Source organism: Pongo pygmaeus, chromosome 21, assembly GCF_028885625.2.
Source record: "Pongo pygmaeus isolate AG05252 chromosome 21, NHGRI_mPonPyg2-v2.0_pri, whole genome shotgun sequence".
NCBI classification, from domain to species: Eukaryota; Metazoa; Chordata; class Mammalia; order Primates; family Hominidae; genus Pongo; species Pongo pygmaeus.
Window position 1 is genome coordinate 65,651,865 of NC_072394.2, and position 18,708 is coordinate 65,670,572.

At 48.7% G+C, this 18,708-nt stretch overlaps 2 protein-coding genes across 3 annotated transcripts in view; one reads left to right on the forward strand and one right to left on the reverse strand.

Annotated features, from left to right (window-relative positions):
* DIDO1 (death inducer-obliterator 1) overlaps window positions 1-7,067 on the reverse strand; it is a 60,630-nt gene extending 53,563 nt beyond the window's left edge. Inside the window, exon 1 of the mRNA XM_054468030.2 lies at window positions 6,933-7,067. The gene's annotated coding sequence lies outside the window, so the exon portion shown is untranslated. The remainder of the gene's footprint in view (window positions 1-6,932) is intronic.
* A 55-nt stretch (window positions 7,068-7,122) lies between these two features.
* On the forward strand, window positions 7,123-17,418 carry GID8 (GID complex subunit 8 homolog). Of its 2 annotated transcripts, XM_063658950.1 has the most exons (6): window positions 7,123-7,392; window positions 7,739-7,967; window positions 10,443-10,572; window positions 11,934-12,130; window positions 12,439-12,636; window positions 13,677-17,418. In XM_063658950.1, exons 3-6 carry the CDS (start codon window positions 10,455-10,457, stop codon window positions 13,848-13,850), a joined length of 687 nt encoding a protein of 228 aa, XP_063515020.1. In that variant the 5' UTR covers window positions 7,123-7,392; window positions 7,739-7,967; window positions 10,443-10,454; the 3' UTR covers window positions 13,851-17,418. The 2 variants fall into 2 exon arrangements, with proteins under 2 accessions (XP_063515020.1, XP_054324023.1); XM_054468048.2 differs by lacking the exon at window positions 7,739-7,967.
* Window positions 17,419-18,708: the final 1,290 nt, after the last annotated feature.

Sequence of the window (18,708 nt, forward strand, 5' to 3'; positions counted from 1 at the left end):
CAGCTGCAATGAACTGACAACAATATCCACAAACAAGGCAAAATGAACTTCTCATGGCAGGGAACTGAATCTGGATGTTATTCTCAGTTCTGTCATTTTCCAGATACCTTTAGAAAGAATGAGCTGCAGTTTGTGTTGTTGTTTTCCTTGAGACAAGGTCTCACCCTGTTGCCAGGCTGGAGTGCAGTAGTGTGATCTTGGCTGTCTGCAACCTCTGCCTCCCAGGCTCAAGCAACCCTCCTGCCTCAGCCTCCTGAGTAGCTGGGACTACAGGTGCATGCCACCACACCTGGCTAATTTTTGTATTTTTTGTAGAGATGGGGTTTCACTATGTTGCCCAGGCTGGTCTCGAACTCCAGGGATCCACTCGCCTCTGCCTCCCAAAGTGCTGGGATTCCAAAGGCATGAGCCACAGTGCCTGGCCTGAGCTGCAGTATTTCTATATCTTCTGCTAAGGAGTGAACACATTAATACAGAACCATGCTCATCACTCCTTCCTCTGAGAATGTTTCATGTTTCTCTGAGGTGTCTAAGTTTTCTCTTTGAGGTCAGTGAAAAGTAAATAAAAACAACTTTGGAATAAATTAATATTTTAGTAAGTATAGGGCAAAAAACTATTTCTTTTCTGACTGGTTTTATCTCAACCATCTTTAAAGGAACACAGCAAACAAGAAAGCCAAAAAAATGCTTTGACAGATTCTGACAGAATAAGAGTACAGTGGTTGTACCCAAATAGGACATTTACCCTTACAGGCTCTTCACACCACGGAATATAGACCAGTGAAAAAGGGGAAACCAACCCATAGACGACTGAATTCCTACACCTGCTGGCGAGCACCAGGAGGAAGGTGCAGGGATGTCCATGAGGTCAGAGACAGCCATCAGTTCACACTGCATTCCAGACGCAATGGGCCCGGCCCCATTCTTGAGCCTTCTGCCTAACCTCAATGCCTTGGGAGTATGGGACCTTAGGGGGAAGGATAGGGCTACAATTGTGCAGGCTACAATTAAAGATTTTTTTCTTAAATGAAAACACTTTAAGAAGTGAAAGAGACTTCAGTAACCTTCCAGAGTGTGTCCAGATAGGAATAACTATATAAATTACTTCCTGCTCTTGCTTAGTTCACAAAAACAAAATGGTAAAACTGAGAAAGAGTGTGTTTGGAGGAAATACCAACAACAACAACAAAGACTGAGCTATTAGCAGTTTCCAAAAGACACCCAAATGGGAACCGGAGGTTTTTTCCCTTCAGGGAGGTTTTGCTTTATTGACCTGGCTGGTCTCAAACTCCTGGCCTCAAGGGATCCCCTGTCTCAGCCTCCCCAAAGTGCTGGGATTGTAGGTGTGAGCCACCCTGCCTCTTTCATTCCAATAGGAAAGTATTTAAAGAGTAAACGTAGGGCCAGGCACGGTGGCTTACGCCTGTAATCCTGACACTTTGGGAGGCCCAGGAGTTGAAGGCCAGCCTGGGAAACATAAGAACTCTATTTCTCCTTCTACCTGCCCATCAGACACGTGATCACAACAGCTGCATACAAAGAACTTAAGACACAGACAGAACTACCCACATGTATGTGTGTATATCTACATATGTTGTTAATTTTTATAAAAAAGAAAAGTCAGATCCCAAACCAATAACTGTCTATCAAATCCTGACCAGCCAGGTTCAAAGTGCATAATCAAACTCAAATGAAATAGTACATAAACGATGCTTTGACCATGTACATTGCTACTCAAAATACTCTTTGGTCTTTCCCACTGGTCTGCAATGGCAGGACTGTATCACCTTCCCTCCCACCACATTTGTTTCAGGTAACAGTATGCTAGATACAGTTTGTCTCAACCTCAGCAGGAGTTAAAGGTTTAAAAAAAAAAAAAAATCAAGATTATTCTTGCTCTCACCCAAACAAACTTACAAAATATTCAGTGCTTTCTGATTTAGTGGTATAATCTAGAAAGGGAAATAAAATCAGGCAAAAAGAGGGAGGGGGAAGGGCACCTATATCAAACAATCACCAGTAAAGATTCTTTACAGGGTCTGGGTTCACCAGACACATGGTGTCAGAATATGTGCAGCAGGCCAGGCGCCATGGCTCATGCCTGTAATCCCAGCACTTTGGGAGGCCCAGGCAGGTGGATCACCTGAGGTCTGGAGTTCGAGACCAGCCTGACCAACATGAAGAAACCCCATCTCTACTAACAATACAAAATTAGCCGGGCGTGGTGGCGCATGTCTGTAATCCCAGTTATTCAGGAGGCTGAGGCAGGAGAATCGCTTAAACCAGGAGGTGGAGGTTGCAGTGAGCCAAGATCGTGCCATTGCACTCCAGCCTGGGCAACAAGAGTGAAATTCTGTCTCAAACCAAAAAACAAAACAAACAAACAGAAGAACAACAAAAAAAGAATATGTGCAGCAGACTAGTAAAATTCTTCCTTAACCCTTTCCAACATCTCTAATTGTTTAAAATACTGTGAAAAGTGAAGTCCATGAAAATTGAGGTCTGAGTGTTTCCTACCTACTTGTGCTAACCATTCAAAAAATCAACAACTGATGGGTTTATCAATTATCCTGAAAAATAAGGTGGTTTGATTTGCCCAATCTCTTTGAAAGCCTGAAGTCTCCAGTATGTAGGGGTTTGATTTCATGCTTTTGGGTTTTGAGAGTAAAACAAAACATCCATGGGAATAATGTAGTTTTGAAACATGGCTGATATCCCCGTTTTTTAAACATTCTATGATTTGAGTAAAGGAAGCACTCTATGCAGTGGTTCACACCTGTAATCCCAGCACTCTGGGAGGCCGAGGCAGGAGGACTGCTTGCACCCAGAAGTTTGAGAACAGCCTGGGCAACATAGTGAGACCACTCCTCTACAAAAAATAAACAAAATTAGCCGGGTGTGGTGGCTTCCACCTGTAGTCCCAGCTACTCAAGAGGCTAACATGGGAGGATTAGCTGGGAGGTATAGGTTGCAGTGAGCCATTATCACGCCATTGCACTCCAGCCTGGGCAAACTGCTTTCCCCTTTTTAAAAACTCATTAATGTTCTTTTAAGATTAATATACCTTTAGCACTCCTCTTTCTATTCATCCCTTTCAATATGAAACAACTCAAGTTCAAAGCCACCACCTCAGCTTGCAAGACACTAGAAGCTCTGAACACCTGGTTGCCCCTCAGCTAACTGTAAGGGCCAAGCCTTTGGTTTCTCTCGTCCACATGCCCACCTCTGTCATAGGAAAGCTCAGGCAGTTGATGAATTCAGCAGGCTGAAGTCCTTGTCACTGTCCCAGATGTCAACCGGTGTGGCCCTGCACCCTCTCCTGTCCTGGGACCCACCTACTTCTTTCCTGCAATCCTGCACTCTTGGTGACCCTCCATGCTGGTGTCTTCAGGGCTCTGGCCCAAGCTCTCCTCCTCTCCCTCCACCCATACCTTCTCCACGGAGACTTCATGCACACCTGGCTGTAGTTGCCTTTATCTCTGCCTAGATCTGGGCACCATCATTCACCTGCTCCCCTGGCATCTCCATGTGAATGCCTCAAATGCACTTCAAAACCTACCTAACACATGCAAAATGAGCTTAGGATTTCTGACCTCCCTACTACATACATCCAGGTTCTTCTCTGGCGTTCCCTATCCAGAGGATGGTCCCACCACCCTATAAATTCATAGGCCAGAAGCTGAGAAATGATCCTTGACCCCCCTCCCTGCTCCTCAGTCTCACCTGCTGCTGCAGCGTTTCATGGCATCTAGCTCACTGCTCACTTCTCAGTACATAAGTGCATGGCCCTAATGGCTTCTGAACGCCTTCAACATACTATGCTGTCTTCACCTCACCCCTGCTCACCACACTCCAATGTTTCCCATTCCCATCGCATCACTCAACTTCTTGCTCTCTCACCAAAAACTATCAAATGGGGAGTTTTGGCACCTTCACCCTGGACATCCCTGCCGCCTGGAAACTGCTAACATAGCTTCTTGAAACTCAACACCCTGTGGCTTCAGGGAGCGCTTTTGAAGCCCCTGGTTCTTGTCAGACCCCACGGCCACTTTCTTGCTACCCTTCATAGGCAACTTCTTCCTTAGTGAATACAGCTTGCAGCTCTGCATTCTGGACTTGATCCACTCCTTGTCTCCATGGGCTTCCTCTGAATACTGTACCCATCAACTCTCAACTCTAACCCTGCTCTTCCCCTTGAACTTTAGATGTGTCCCACAGGCACCTCCAATTGAATGAGGCCCACGTTGAACTCACCACCTTACCCTCGTTGTTGCACCTCCTTCTTCATCATGATCATTCTCAGTTGGTGCCACTACCTCATCAGCTGGGCTACTCACCCGCATCACTCTGGTCTTCCTTCTTAGCTCCCACAAATTGTCAGACACCAAGGACTGCTCATTTCCCTCCTGACTGGAGGTCTCTTTCCATTTTTGCTAGTATTGCTTCCAGCTAAGATCCTCATAATCATTCACTCATTTATTCCTTCATCACTCAACAAATATTTATGGAGCTCCTATTACGAGCTAGACTTTAGCCATAATCAACTCACATGAAGCTTACCATTTTATGGTGAATCATGACATCCCATCAGACAGCAACCACACGGACCGTGTGCTAAGAGCTACGAAGAGCTAAGTTAGGATTCTGTGCAAACATAAAGGAAAGGCACTCAATCCGGCTTTGTTAGGGAAGACTTCCCCGAGAAAGCCACATCTCTACTGAGGAGGTGAGCAGGAGTTAGCCTAGGGAAGGCTGTTAGCTAGGGCCCAGACTGTGAGAGAGCAGCGATAACAAAGCTTGCTGACATGAGAAAACCTCCAATCAGCTGGGATGGCTGGAGCAGAGAGTAAGATCAGGAGTGCAGACTTATAGTGGCGCTAACTTTACATAGGCAATTGGGGAGTCCCCAAGGGATGTTAGAAGGATAGAGTCAATGAGTGATGGCTTTTGGAGAGATCACCCTGTCTGCTATGTGAGAGGTAGTGACAGGACTTCTGGAACTCAACAGGAGTTACGGAGACATCCTGGCAATCCAAAAAGCAAAGATGATGGCTTCCATGTTATGGTGGAAGAAGCTGGGAAACAACACAAAGGAGCCAGTTTCTAGAGAGGATTAAGGAGGGGGCTCCTGGTTGGCTGTTGGGAGGAGGGGCATTAACCTGTGACCCACAGGCAGGCACTGAGAAAGCCTCTTTGGACTGGAAGGTTAAGAAATGTCTCCTTAAGGCGCTAGCACTCAAGCTTTCTGCTCGAGCATCCCCTTGCACACTTTTTCCTTGACGTTCAGGCTGGGCATGGTGGCTAACGCCTGTAAATCCAGCACTCCCAGAGGCCGAGGCGGGAGGATGGCTTGAGCCCAGGAGATCGAGGCCAGCCTGGGCAAGAAGGCAAGACCCCGTCTCTAAAAAACTTTAAAAAATAAAAATAGGCCGGATGCGGTGGCTCATAACTGTAATCCCAGCACCTTGGGAGGCCGAGGTGGGTGATCATTTGAGGTCAGGAGTTCGAGACCAGCCTAGCCAACATGGTGAAACCCCACCCGTACTAAAAATACAAAATAGCCGGGCGTGGTGGCGGGTGCCTGTAGTTCCAGCTACTCGGGAGGCTGAGGCAGGAGAATCACTTGAACCCAGGAGACGGAGGTTGCAGTGAGCTGAGATCATGACAGTGCACTCCAGCCTGGGCAACAAAGTGAGACTCCTTCTCAAAAAATATAATAAAATCAAAATAGGCCGGGAGCGGTGGCTCACGCCTGTAATCCCAGCACTTTGGGAGGCCGAGGCGGGCGGTCACGAGGTCAAGACATCGAGACCAGCCTGACCAACAAGGGGAAACCCCGTCTCTACTAAAAATACAAAAATTAGCTGGGCGTGGTGGCGCGCGCCTGTGGTCCCAGCTACTCGGGAGGCTGAGGCAGGAGAATCGCTTGAACTCGGGAGGCGGAGGTTGCAGTGAGCCGAGATGGCGCCACTGCGCTCCAGCCTGGGCGACAGAGTGAGACTCCGTCTCAAAATAAATAAATAAATAAAGACCAATAACTGTTTCCCATAGGGTTATGTAGTTGCAAATGAAGAAATTACTGGCATGTACTGCCTCTGCGTATGAAGCACAATTTTGTCAAGACCTTAGACCTGTAGATTTAGCTCTTTCGATTAACGGAAAATGTCCAAAATCAGTCTTCCTCCAACCTATTTGCCGAACTGGACTTACTGTCGCTAAGTAGACCGACCGACATAGCTTACACGTTATTCAGCTCACTTGTAAGCAAACACACGAAACCACCTCACCCCTGACTGCTATTTCAGAAAGAAGCCGTCCCGTGAATTCCTCACAGACGAAATCCGGGGCTGCCCCTCAAGGACTGTATTTCTTCCTTCGGCTCTATCAAATATTTTAAGTTACTTCCCAGCAACGGAAACGTGGGACCCTGCAATGACAGACTTCGCATTCCTCCTGAGCGGACAGGCAATAAGCAAGTAAACGCGCAAATACCCAAGTGCGGCCTCAACCCGCGCTCCTGCCCGGTGGTCTCCAGTGACCGAGTAACCCCGGCCCTGCCCCGCGCCGCCGCCGGGACTCCGCCCCGCAAGCAAGTGGGGTCTCCTTTGTCCCGCGCGCCCTGGCCGTGTCCCGCCCTTCGGCGTAGCCCCTGGGAGGCGCCGTGAGGGCAGGGCCCTTCTGATTCTCCACCTGGCCTCGAGTGAGGACGCGCTCAATAACATCTCGAGTAAAACCGAGGAACTCGCTTCAACGAGCAGAGAGCACAGCTCTCGCCCAGCCCGGTCTCGGGTCAGCCGTCTCTCCCTGGGCCTCAGGGACACCAGCCCTGGCAGGCCGCCGGTCGGGAGGGGACTCCTTCCTCGTCTGAGGGGCGCCTTTCCCCCGCCCCACCCCGTCCGGCCTCACGCAAACGACAGGAAAAAAGCTGGGACCTTCGTCTCCGACTCAGTGTAGACGTCGCCATCCCAGTTCCAGGTTTCCGCACTCCAACGCCTCCGCAGCAGCCATCTTGCCAGAGGCGGCCGACGCCTTTTGACTCTGGCGCCAACCCGTAGTGCGAGGTCGCCGCGAGGAGGGTTCTGCGCAAGGACGGAAGCTGAGGTTCCGCGCTTCCGGGAGGCCGTCCGCCCCGCCCCCTCGCGGGGGCGCTTCATTGGTCATCGGCTTGCGCTCTCGCGCTCTCTTGCTGTCGCGAGAGGTGCTGAGGGGCGGCCGCCGGTGCGCCTGCCCTCCCGCTCCCCGCCCCCGCCCCCGCCCCCGCCTCTGCCGCGGCCCCCACCTCTGCCTCCTTCTACCCGGGCGCCCCGGCCGCCGCCACCCCTCCCCGGCCCAGGAGAGGCTGCGGAGCCGCAGCTGCCCAGACCGCGCAGCGCGGGAGGCAGGTTCCGCACGGTAAGATGGCGGCGGCGGGCCCGGGCGGCCGGGCCGAGCGTCTCCCGGGGCCGGGGCGGGCGGGCAGGCGGGATGCGGCCGGGGTGCGCGCCGCCCCCGCTCTGGGAGCCTTGGAAGCGCCGGCGCTGGTAGGTGCGGAATTGGGGCGCGCAGTGAGTCCCGGCCCGGACGGCCGCCCCGCGCCGGTGCCCAGGGGGCAGTCAGGGCTCAGCCTCCAGGCGCGCGGCCTCAGGCGCTGGTGTTCTGGGGCGATCCCGGCCAGCCTGAGGGGCGGCGGTAGCTGTCTCTGCGGAGGAGCGACGTCTGTAACGAAGTCTTTTTAATAAAATCTGCTGCTTTAAAGCAGAAACCGAGCGGGTGAAGACGTAAAGTGTGGCATGGAAAGTAGGAGTCTTCAGCACACGGGTGTTTTCTTCTGCTGAATCTTTTTATGCTGGAGTTTGAGACTACCGAGTTCTTCCTGCTAACAACAGGACTGGCCAGTTCTACAAAGTTGTTGCTTTTCATGGGCGCACGTTAACTGCCCGGAGTGGAAGCGCTGTGAGTGCCGATCACCGAATGGGCCGAGAGAAAAGGTGCCTTTTCCTACGGAGCTCTTAACGTTGGTCCTAGGGCCGGGCGCGGTGGCGGAGGTCGAAGTGGGCGGATCACCTGAGCCCGCGAGTTCGAGACCAGCCGGGGCAACAGCGAGACTCCCTTCTCTGCTAAAAATAAAAAAATTAGCCAGGCGGAGTGGTGCGCTCCTGTTGTCCCAGCTACTCTGGAGGCTGAGGTGGGAGGATCGCTTGAGCCCAGGAGGTCGAGGCTGCAGTGAGCCATGATCGCGCCACTGCCCTCCAGCCTGGGCGACGGAGCGAGGCTCTGTCTCGAAAGAAAGAAAAAGAAAATGAGTCCTTAAGTTAACATTAATTGTCGTGAATAAAAAGTTGGTCTCAGTGAGTTTTGCAATTGACTACGAGAGATGGATGTTCATGTGTGACAGCGACTCCTGGTTTCTTCTCCACTTTACCTGCCGCTCCACAGCAAGTTTTCTTCTGCTGGTGCCACTTTCTCTGCTTTACCTTCAAGGTTGGCATCCTCCAAGTAATGACGATTCTCATTCCCTATCTACACTCTTTCTATGGTCTTTGCTGAATTCTTGGCTTTGGATATGCCTGTGCCCCAGCTCCCCCCTCCTTATTTCACTAATTCATGTTTTCAGCACTGAGCTCAGGATCTGTAATCCAGACACCTGCTTGATTTCTCCAGACGCATGTCTAATAGTCACGTCAAACTTGCCCTGCTCCTCAAACCTGTTCTTCTTCCAGTCCTTCCTCCTTATTTGTGGCCCCATCTTGCAGGGCCTCTCATGTTTGAAACCTGTGACCATCTTCGATTCTTCCCTTTCTTTTGTCCGGTAATCTGTCCAGCAGCAGCCATTGACTCTGGCCAAAGCATCTTGATCTCACCTTGCTCTCCATCTCTTCTGCCGATGTTCTCTCTCGCTTGGGTGTCTCCCTAATGGACTGGCTGCTCAGCTCTCACCACCCTGCGTTCATCCCATTTTCAGCCAAGAGACCAAAGTTTTTTAATTATTAGCAGTAGTTTGTATAAAGTAGTATGTGTAACGTATATATCAGTGGCAAAAGAGAAAGACAGAGTGGACGGTGGCGTGCCCCTGCCTGTCTCAGGTACCCACCCATTCTCCCAAAGCCGGAACAGCTGCCTCTGGGGCTTCAGCCATTTGCCCCTCCCACAGGTAACCCCCTCCTGAGTGTCAGCTTTCATGCCCTTATTTAAAAAAAAAAAAAAAAATAGGTTTGCCACGTACATATTTGTTGCTAAAGCACATGTCATGTATTTTGTCTTGTTATTCCTAATAAAACTCACGCCACATTTGGCCTTTCCTGCAACTCTCTTTTTTTTTTTCTTTTTTCTTTTTTTTTTTGAGGCGGAGTCTAGCTCTGTCGCCCAGGCTGGAGTGCAGTGGCATGATCTCGGCTCACTGCAATCTCCGCCTCCCGGGTTCACACCATTCTCCTGCCTCAGCCTCCCGAGTAGCTGGGACTACAGGCGCCCGCCACCGAGCACGGCTAATTTTTTGTATTTTTAGTAGAGACGGGGTTTCACGGTGTTAGCCAGGATGGTCTCTATCTATCTCCTGACCTCGTGATCCGCCCGCCTCGGCCTCCCAAAGTGCTGGGATTATAGGCGTGAGCCACCGCGCCCGGCCGCAACTCTCTTTTTTCATTCAGCATTGTTTTATGAGAATCATCCATGTGATTTTGTGTGGTGTTCATTTATTTTAACTGCTTTATGAAATTCTCTTGTGTGAATACATGACCACAGTCCTTTCTCAGCAATGCTAAAAATCTAAACATCTCTGAAACCAAAGTTTTTGGTTTTGTTTTTAACCTATTTGGTGGCCAAAACCTCACCAGGTAAAGTTTAATACCCTTTACCACTTAGTATGGATACTTAACACATTTCACTGAAGAAATAACGTCTGATGATGGGGAGTGCCCCCATACCCCAGTGAGGCTGTTACATGGTAAATTGTGCAAAATAATCGTTGTACATTGAAGAATTCTGAATTCCAAAAGCCATCTGCCCAAGGGTTTTAAACATGCAGTTCTGTGCACCACAGTCCCTTGGTCCATGCTGCTGTTGAATGAACGCTCAGGTGGGTGGCTTCCACATTCCTGCCGCTTTGAACGGTGCTTCTGTGAACAGCGTAGTCTGTGTTTGGTGCATCCTGGTGAGTTTTTCTAGAATATAAATGTATTAAAAGAATTGCTGGGTTGTGAGGAGCACACATGTTCAGCTTTGTAAGGAGTACCAGATTGTTTTTATAGCACAGTCCGTTCTCCTGATACCAGAGTAGAAAAGGTTGAAGTGAACTTATTCTTTGCTAAGCATTGGCGTTCTCAGTCTGGTGGGTGTCCCATGGCAGCGTTCTCTTTCCGTACATGCTCAGTGTGGGATTCTCCGGCTCACAGCTCTCCAGCGCTGCCCTCTGCCCTTGGAGGAGCATCTAAACCCCTCCCTCAGCTGTTATTTTTTTCCTGTAGAAATAAATCAGAATGAGTTATGCAGAAAAACCCGATGAAATCACGAAAGATGAGTGGATGGAAAAGCTCAATAACTTGCACGTCCAGAGAGCAGACATGAACCGCCTCATCATGAACTACCTGGTCACAGGTAATGGCTTACAGTGAGGATGCTGCTGCATGAATGTGATTCTCCCTTTTTGAACACATAAGGAGTGCTGTAGCACTGAGGTTTGATGATGTAGTTATTTGTGTTCAGACATTATGAAAACACAGTGCTAACCTGGTAAGTTTATAAATTCTCACGTGAAAGCCTTTTCTGAAGATGAGATTATTCCAGGTCTCTTGAGACCTAACACAAACCCGTTTTTCAGCCTTTGACAGTTTTACAGTTAATCAAAATAATTGAGACTGTTGTGAAGTAAGTATATTGAAAGCCCAAATAGTTGATCTCTTCTGGCCAGTCTGCTAAAGTATGCTGGCCTGTTTCTGGAAAGTATGCCCAACTCAGAGGATGGGAATGGGGAAGAGCAGAAGCGTGCAGAGGGAAATAACACTCAGGCTGTTCTTGATGTCAGCTGGAGGAAGGGCAGTGCTGTATACGGCAAGAAAATAGATGTTTTTAAAAGACATGACGTGAAAAATCTCCCTCGTTAGTCCCCAGTTCCTACTCCCAAATTAATCTCTGTGAAAATTTTTTGGGCCAAGCATGGCGGCTCATGCTTATAGTCCCAGCACTTTGAGAGACAGAGGAAGATTGAGCCTAGGAATTCGAGACCAGCCTGGGCAACATAGTGAGACCTTGTCTCTACAAAAAAAAAATTTTAGTTAGCTGGATGTGGTGGCTTGTGCCCGTAGTCCCAGCTACTTGGGAGGCTGAGGTGGGAGGATCACTTAAGCCCGGGAGGCGGAGGTTGCAGTGAGCCAAGATTGTGCCACTGCACTCCAGCCTGGGAGAGTGAGTGGAACCCCATCTCAAAAAAAATATTTTTGGAAGGTGAAGAGGAAATTTAGGCCTATAATTATGTCGGGGGCAGGGGAAGGGGCACACATGCTGGCTTTGAAAAATTGTAGACACTCTTAAGAGGTGGGAGTCACCAGGCCACTGCAGGTATAGCTGGCCATGGAGGGCCCCTGTGCTGTGGAGGCTGAGCCAGTGTGACTTGCCTAACCTGGCACCAGAGCTGTGGCTGCTGGCGTCTGGACCTATTATCTGTCCTCTCAAAGGAGCCCACACCAACACACTGGGCCAGCAGCCATTCTGACCTCTTTGGCTAATGGGTTAGAGTTTTTGGATGGGATAACAAGGAATGAAGTATACTCTTCTCATTTTCTATATGTATTTTGAGAACATAGCTTGTAAATTATAAAGATATTAATACCGAGTTCCTGAAAAAGTGTGGTTCACATCAGAGGTTATTAATTGAGGCAATTGGGGTTTCTGGAGATACAAAGTCTTTGCCTTAATTCCTTGCTAACTTTCCTAGCAGTGAAGATGGTTTTTCTTTTCAGAGGGCTTTAAGGAAGCAGCGGAGAAGTTTCGAATGGAATCTGGGATCGAACCTAGTGTGGATCTGGAAACACTTGATGAACGAATCAAGATCCGGGAGATGATACTGAAAGGTCAGATTCAGGAGGCCATCGCCTTGATCAACAGCCTCCACCCAGAGCTCCTGGACACAAACCGGTATCTTTACTTCCATTTGCAGGTATGTTTCAGGAGAGCGTAGTCTGGTTTGCGGATACTTGATAAGTCAAAGTTATTTGCAGTGATTGAGAAATAATAGGCTAATTTGCTTTAATAATATTATTTCAATGCATGTGGGGGAGGGGTTTGAGTTTGCTCTTTTATGTAGTTCAGAAGCTGTTTTTTGTTTTAAAAATGCAAATTTGATAACTCAGAGATGCAAGAAGAGTCTTCCGTCTGTGATGTACTTTTGACTGGGACCTGGTACCACCTGCCCCAAGTCCCTGGCCTGGGTGTGTGTGGGTCAAGCTTGTCTGTCTCTGCCTCCAGCAACAGCATTTGATCGAGCTGATCCGCCAGCGGGAGACAGAGGCGGCACTGGAGTTTGCACAGACTCAGCTGGCGGAGCAGGGCGAGGAGAGCCGAGAGTGCCTCACAGAGATGGAGCGTACCCTGGCATTGCTGGCCTTTGACAGTCCCGAGGAGTCGCCCTTTGGAGACCTCCTCCACACCATGCAGAGGCAGAAGGTGGGGCCTGCCAGAGGGAAGCTTCCGTCCATTCCCGATGTGCTCTGAGGGGGCTTCTTGACGACGCCAAGTGTGTGGCTTTGTGGTGTGGACTGAGAGACAGGTAGCTTCTGTGCCTGGGATGCTAAGTGGTTCCTTCATGGCTTTTTGTTTTTGGAGGTGAAGTCTTGTTCTGTCACCCAGGCTGGAGTGCAGGGACGAGATCTCGGCTCATTGCAACCCCCGCCTCCTGTGTTCAAGCAATTCTCTTGCCTCTGCCTCCCGAGTAGCTGGGACTACAGGAGTGTGCCACCATGCCCAGCTAATTTTTGTATTTTTAGTAGAGATGGGGTTTCACCATATTGGCCAGGCTGGTCTCAAACTCCTGACCTCAGGTGATCCAGCCTCCCAAAGTACTGGGATTACAGGTGTGAGCCATCGTGCTCGGCCTCTCTCTGGCTTTTAATCTTTTATCTTGTCAAACTAGGGACAATGGACTTGGTGACCGTTACAGAGTATTCACACCCTTTACTGATTTCTTATATTTATCTGAACCTTCTTTCTGTTGATGTCCCAAGTATTTTTCATTTAAAATCCTGTCTTCTGAAACTTTTCTCTCCTCACTGCTATGTTTTTGTCTGGCAGAACATGACAGCTTCTCGCCTTCCCAGACCCAGGTCCCTCTTCCCCCAGGTCCTCTCCCAGGGCTCTGTCTTCCCTGCACTGTCTTGGAAGGATGGCCTGTCCTAGAGTCCACTTGAGATGTTTTCTTGAGGCTTGTGAGGAGGGTGCTGGTATGTCCTGCTATGCTGGTCTTGCCTCTCTCCCAGTCTCCTCAGCACTTTGTTCAAGCCTTGCTCATGGCACTTAACTGCCATCGAGGTTGGATGTGACATTTGCCGACCAGACTGTGAGCTTCCCCAGGCAAGGACTATGTATTGCATGTCCCGAGAGTGTCTCGCAGTTAAGGGCTTAATGTTTGTTTAAACTGCCTGTTTTTAATAGACTCTGCTGGTGCTCTGCGTGTATGGTGGTTTTAATCAGATGTATTTATATTCTAGGTGTGGAGTGAAGTTAACCAAGCTGTCCTAGATTATGAAAATCGCGAGTCAACACCCAAACTGGCAAAATTACTGAAACTACTACTTTGGGCTCAGAACGAGCTGGACCAGAAGAAAGTAAAATATCCCAAAATGACAGACCTCAGCAAGGGTGTGATTGAGGAGCCCAAGTAGCGCCTGCGCTTGTGTGGTGGACCTAACACCACCCCTGTGTCGTGGGACTTGCCTCAGATCAGCCTGCGACTGCAAGATTCTTACTGCAGTAGAGAACTCTTTTTCTCCCTTGTACTTTTTTTTGACCTGGCATCTTTTTTATAGGGAAAAATGGCCTTTGTAGGCAGTGGAAAACTTGCAAGGAAAGCTGCCGTCTCTTTGGCAGTCTGATGCAGAGCCTGCACTCTGGCACTCGCTGAAGAATCTAGAAGGCTGCGGTTTGCTCTTCCAACATTCTGGGGGCCTCTGGCTGCTGAAGGATTTGGTCTGCCACGGAGGGCTGTGCTGTTAGGCTGCATCCCACTCAAAATACAGGAAAAGCACGAATCATGATTCTGCTTTCTGTTAGCTTAGGCAGACATTGGGCCTTCACCTACAAGTTTTTCCTTACCCCTGTGGTTTTTGTGTTTTTTTTTTTTCTTTTTCCATAGGAAAGAATATATAAATTTGTAAATCCTAATTCAAAGATGGCTTGTGTGTGAGGGCGTTGAGTTTGATTTGTTTTCCCTTTGGTCTGGGTTGTGTGGCTTTTGGGGGATGCGTGTGAGGGGGCTATGTGTTTTTTAATTTTTTAAATATATATTTTGGTGCTGTGTGTGGTGAGAGACTTGTTCCTAGTGGATCAATGAACCATCTCTTCTGGGCAGTTTTGTTGAAAATAAAGGTTTCTCTTTGATTTCAAGAATGACCAAAATGGCCTCTAAAAGATGTTAATCATCTCAAATGACCTTTTGTCTTTGGGGCGTTCTTCCCCCGTGATAGCGGCAGTGGCTTTTTCTGGTACCTGCAGCTGGAAAGGCCACTTGGCCCTGTGCTGAGTGAGCGGCCTTCATTAGAGCGAGGCAGCCCTTGGCCAGTGGGGACGCAGAGCCCCAGCTGGTGGTGCACGACTGTTGGCAGAAGGAACACATGTTCAGCCTCAGTGATCTGCCCTTCAGCATCTCGGCAGCATCTCATCTTCCATCGTCAGCTGGCTCTGCCGATGTCCTGCTTCTGTTCACTCACAGAACTGTCCCCTGCTCCGTGGTGGGCAGGAGGGAAGTGGTTCAGGTCTGCATGCATTGCCTGCGAGTCGGGACAGTTGATGGGCACATGGCCTTGTAGCTCTGGGCACAGATGTGTTTGGATTCATTGCAGCGGACCACCGGGCACTGTTGACCCCACTAAGCCGTGCTAAGTGTTGGTTTTGTGGATGTTCATGGAATTGCTGACCCATCCAAGGGCATCCTTTGGAGCCAGTGGAGCCTGCGGGTGCATCTGAGGGGCAGAATGCTGCTAGCACTTGAATCTGGGATCTTGCCTTATTCTCAAGTAGCAAGGCATCTTGACAAGCACGGTCTAGGTCTGGTGGCCAGCTCGCCAGTACCTGAGCCGGTCGGGTCATCTGCCTCTGAGGGACCGTCCTCACCGAGCTCCTGCATCCCTTGAGTGTTGATCAGGAGGCATCCACAGCATTGTTCTCGCCTCTGAATGATGCTTCTTTCTGTGTTGGAGCCTGGCGAAGTTGTGTTTTCAAGCCCTCTACTTCTCTTTCCAGTGGGTAGGAGCTTTTGGCAGTGTTTACTCTTACCTAGATGGCTTATATAATCCAGTAAGAGATGCAAAGATAGAATTGCTGCGGTTGTTACAGAAGCATGGCGGCTTCCAGACTGACCCATTGGTTGCCCTTTGGATTTTGTAAGGATGCGGTGCTGGGGAGGTGGTGCTTCCCTACCCTCTAAAAATGCTGCCTTCCAACTACCGCTCTCCCAGATGGGACCCTTGCGATTATTTCCTCTGAGGTTTGAGGATGAAGATAAGTTGGAGGGAAAGAGAGTAACTAATAGGTGATAAAATACAGCGGAAGCTAGAAGAAAACGGTTAGGTGAGAGAGATACATCTGCACGTTTTCTTCAACAGCACCAGATGATTCAGCATATTCCTAATTACCTTTTACTATTCGTGTATATAAGATCGTTTACTTGCATAATATATAATCAATTTGACATATTCTTAAAACTAGAGAGTGTGAGAAGCACAGCAATAGGAAGTCTCTCCACAAACTAGGGGAACACAAATGGGGTCATCACATGCCTGGACTGTCACTACGTGGCTGTCACGTGATGTGCTGGTGTTGATTTCCATTTCAGCCAGTGGGTAGCTGATAAGCCGGTGCCAGCATCCAGCATGAGCAGATGTCAGGGAGACTGGGAAGTCTCCACTGTTACTGCTCTCCTTCCCTTCGTGATAAGCCAGTGCCAGCATCCAGCGTGAGCAGACGTCGGGGAGACTGGGAAGTCTCTGATGTTACTGCCTGCCTGCCTTTCGTGTAAGGGGCTGCACTTGCTTTTCTCATGATCTGTTAGTGGACGAGGTCTTCCAAGGAAGTGCTTTGCACACTTCTTTGCTCCTTTTTACAGTCTTTGTCTTTGCAGCAAGCAAATGAAATTAAGCCACTTTGGGATAATGAGCAGTATAATTCTCCTTTGTCTCATTTTGGATCTCACTGTTGTCTTTATAAAAATGTAGTCACATTTTACAAAGTAGTTTATTCTTTTTATACTTTCTGGTGGAGAGTGCCTTGAAATAAAATGTGAGAGTATTCTGGTACTCTGTGTTCCTGATGCATGAAGTTGGGTGAGGAATAACCCCTAGTCTGGAATCTTTGTGAAGCATAGGGTTATTGCAAGGCAAATGGGAATTAACACATCTTGCCATTTGAATCTGGGTCTCCAGTTTCTAGAAAAGGCAGACACTGGTTGGGACCAAAGTCTCCGTGGTGCATGACTGAAGACTGGTGGTCGTGTGTGTGCGGAGTCCGTGGAAGCCTCGGGGAGGTGGAGCTGCTCTTTCCATTCCGTCAGGACATGATCTGAAAACATGTAGAGAAGATGAGTTGAGGACAGTTTTTCTTAGGCAATGTGATGTCTTTGCTTTCTTATTTCTATTTCTGTGCGTTGTTAGTTTTGAAGAGTGGAGGAGCTAGGGGCTCCAGAAAGAATCTTACACGTGTTGAAGACATTGATATCATAGGGAGCGTGGAGCTGCATTCCGTTCTGGGCTGTTACTGCTAAATCTCAGTGTGAACAGACCAGGCGGAAAGCATGGTGGCCAAGCAGTCTGTGTGCTTCCCCGCTGATGGAGAACGTTGCATTGTTCTCCATCAACGCAATAGGGCCTCATGGGTGTGGACACACGGCAGACCCATGGCTGGCGCAGCTGCCTGTTGCTGTCCGTCTTCAGTAACTGCTGCTCTGTTGACTGTTCTATTCTGATAGTACACATGTTGTTTTTTACAGCAGGTATGTTTTTGTTTCAGAAATATGTATTGCTTTTCTCATATTTTTTGCAAATTGTATTGTCAACATTGGTCATTTAAAGTCCTGTATGAACCATAACCTGCTGTGGTACCTTTGTACATGTTTGATTCTGTATTCTTTATTCCAGCGTGGCATATGTGCCCCTCAGTACCTTTTGAGAAGTGCGGAATAGGTTGCTTCTACCACCTGTTCTTAATGTAACAGTAAAAGTTTTCACATTTTTCTCAGAACTGTTATCTGGAAGCTCTCTTTTTTCCTAAGGATATTTTAATAACAAATACTATTGCATTTGTATTGAAAGTTGATATCTTGGAATGGAAGGACAGAAGAAAGCTCGCCTTGTGGAACTGTAGTTGGCTCTCCTCTCACTCTGACAGTGCTGCCCCTTTTAGTTTGTGAATCTGTACTTGGTGTGTTTAATTTGAAACCTATCGGCTGCTCTCTTGACTGGGGCACTTAATGTTTCATAAACTAGTTTCCTTGGTGTGAAGGAAGTAGAACTTTTGAGCTACCCACTGCGTGATTTTAAACTGATTTGAATAGCCTAAGTAATTACTTTTTTTTTTTTTTCTTAATGAAATTTTCCAAACATATTAAAAACAGAGGGAATACGCCAGCACATCCCAGTATCCACCAGTCAGCCTGACACCCACCACCACCTGCCTGAGCCCCAGGCAGGAGATAACTACAGGTGTCTGATTCTGGGTGGCTACCATGCTTTCAGGGCCATGAGCATCTTCATGAGTGGAAGGCAGTTGTAGGGTTCTTGGAAAGGACTCAGACTGACCGCTTCAAGGGCCTGAGGTGAAATTCAGAAACTGCCCATGCACAGAAGCTGAGCAGCGGGCATCATGGAGCGAGGCATTGAGAGCTTGCATGTTTGTTGGGTATCAGAGAACAGGGAAGGCCTCTCCTCACCTGCTGCTCCTCCCTGTGTGACAGTGGCATGTCACAGTGTTCTTGACTTCCACACACCTTTGCCGGTCCATTAGCCTCAAGGGTCAGAAGGCAACACGGTAGTTCTTGGTGGAGGTGGGCATCACCAGGAATGCTTCGGTGTGAGCTCCCACACTACGGTCTGGAGGCTCACACCATCCTTGCACACATGGCCTTCCTGTCTTAGATATTCTGCCTTATTTTGGAATGCCATCTTTGCTTGTGATTTTTCACTTCTGTTAAAGTAGAACATGGGGTTTGAATGGGTCTTTGGTGTAGCTAGCTATGGCAAGAATCTTCTAAGAGATGTGCTTCTTGGAGGTACAATGTCCTGAGCTTGTTTGCCTTTTCCAGAAGCCACAAAATGGTTTTGGAGATAAACAGGCCCATGCTACAGAGCCACTGGCACAAGGCACCTGGTGCGCAGGAGCTGAGGTGCAGCCTGTGGTTAATTGGTAATAATCATGTCCCCACATCTGCACGGTGGGGGCTGTTTCTCTCATTTCACACCCCAGTATCCACCAGTCAGCCTGGTGCATGTGTGTGGGGAATATTTAAAGGGAATGTGATGTTCTGATTTGTCT